Source organism: Cryptosporidium muris, genomic scaffold, assembly GCF_000006515.1.
Source record: "Cryptosporidium muris RN66 scf_1106632373417 genomic scaffold, whole genome shotgun sequence".
Lineage (NCBI taxonomy): Eukaryota > Apicomplexa > Conoidasida > Eucoccidiorida > Cryptosporidiidae > Cryptosporidium > Cryptosporidium muris.
The window spans coordinates 371-1475 of record NW_002196610.1 but is presented as its reverse complement, the minus strand read 5'-3'; the positions used below and the strand labels follow the sequence as shown (position 1 = coordinate 1475).

The window sequence follows — 1105 nt, the reverse complement described above, 5'->3', positions numbered from 1 at the left end:
TTAATTAACTCTCCCTTTTTTTTTAATTAATATTATCTATTCAATTTGTGAACAAAAATTCGAAATTATTATTTTCTATATTTATCAAAATTCAAAAAAGGTTCAAACATGTATCAAATTAATTATACTTAACAAATTATTACAATTATTGTGTCTAAGTCTACTATCTATCTCATTTTGATATTAGTATTCTCATTAAATTAGTCATTAAATCAAAATTATTTTCTTTAAATAAGAACTTTTTCCTTATATAAGTAATTGATTACTTCTAGTATTATTGTGACAACTTATGAAAGTAATATTTTATTGTCTATTAGTGTTATTTTTTTACTTTTTATATAGTACAAATTTAGATAAAATATCCATAGATATCCAAAGGAATTCTCTATTGAAGTTAACAGCTGCTAATCAAAATCCTGGTGCAGATGATGACCCTATCTTACAATGTCAACAAACTCTCGAACAATTACAGAGTCAACTTAGTACAGTAAGTACATTAATACAAGCAAATTTAGAGAAGTGGGAGAGTTTGTGTAATCCACCTCAATCGCCCTTAATGGAGGAAATTTGTAAGATTTTACTAGATATTCTTACAGACTTATTCAATCAAGAGGAAAGTCTCAAGAATGAAATTTCTCAGAAAGAAGCTGAACTAGAAAATTTACAATCAGCTAATAATTAGTTATATAAATTAAGGCAATTATATAAAAGTAAAAGAAGTAAATATATATTCTTATGATATTGTTGAATAATTTATTATTACCAATCATATAAATTTATTACTAATATTCAATAATTTCTAGATACCTTTACAAGTAAAAGAATATATTCTGTTTTGTGGTAGTGTAAATCAGTGTATATAGTATTAACAAGGTGATATTTAATTTTCAGTTGTAACTTTTTTTTCCTTTTTTTGATTTTATAGTTATAATAAACACATTTTAATTATTTACTACTAATATTTATTATATATAGTTCAATTTTTAAATTTTTGTATAAATATATATAATTTAGCCTTTTTTTTTAATATTAATAATTAATTATTAAATTATTTATATTTACAATTATTTAGAAAAAAAAAAATAGGTTATTTTTAATTATAATT

General features: G+C 20.9%; 1 protein-coding gene across 1 annotated transcript, besides 2 other annotated features; it reads left to right on the top strand.

Moving 5' to 3' along the window:
* Positions 1–15: 15 nt before the first annotated feature.
* Positions 16–36: a sequence feature (AT_rich).
* Positions 37–289: 253 nt separating this feature from the next.
* Positions 290–682, top strand: CMU_004820 (uncharacterized protein; the record flags this gene model as incomplete). The annotated part of the gene is made up of 1 exon (XM_002142937.1): positions 290–682. One exon carries the CDS (start codon positions 290–292, stop codon positions 680–682), a length of 393 nt encoding a protein of 130 aa, XP_002142973.1.
* Positions 683–908: 226 nt separating this feature from the next.
* Positions 909–1105: part of a sequence feature (AT_rich) that runs on past the window's edge.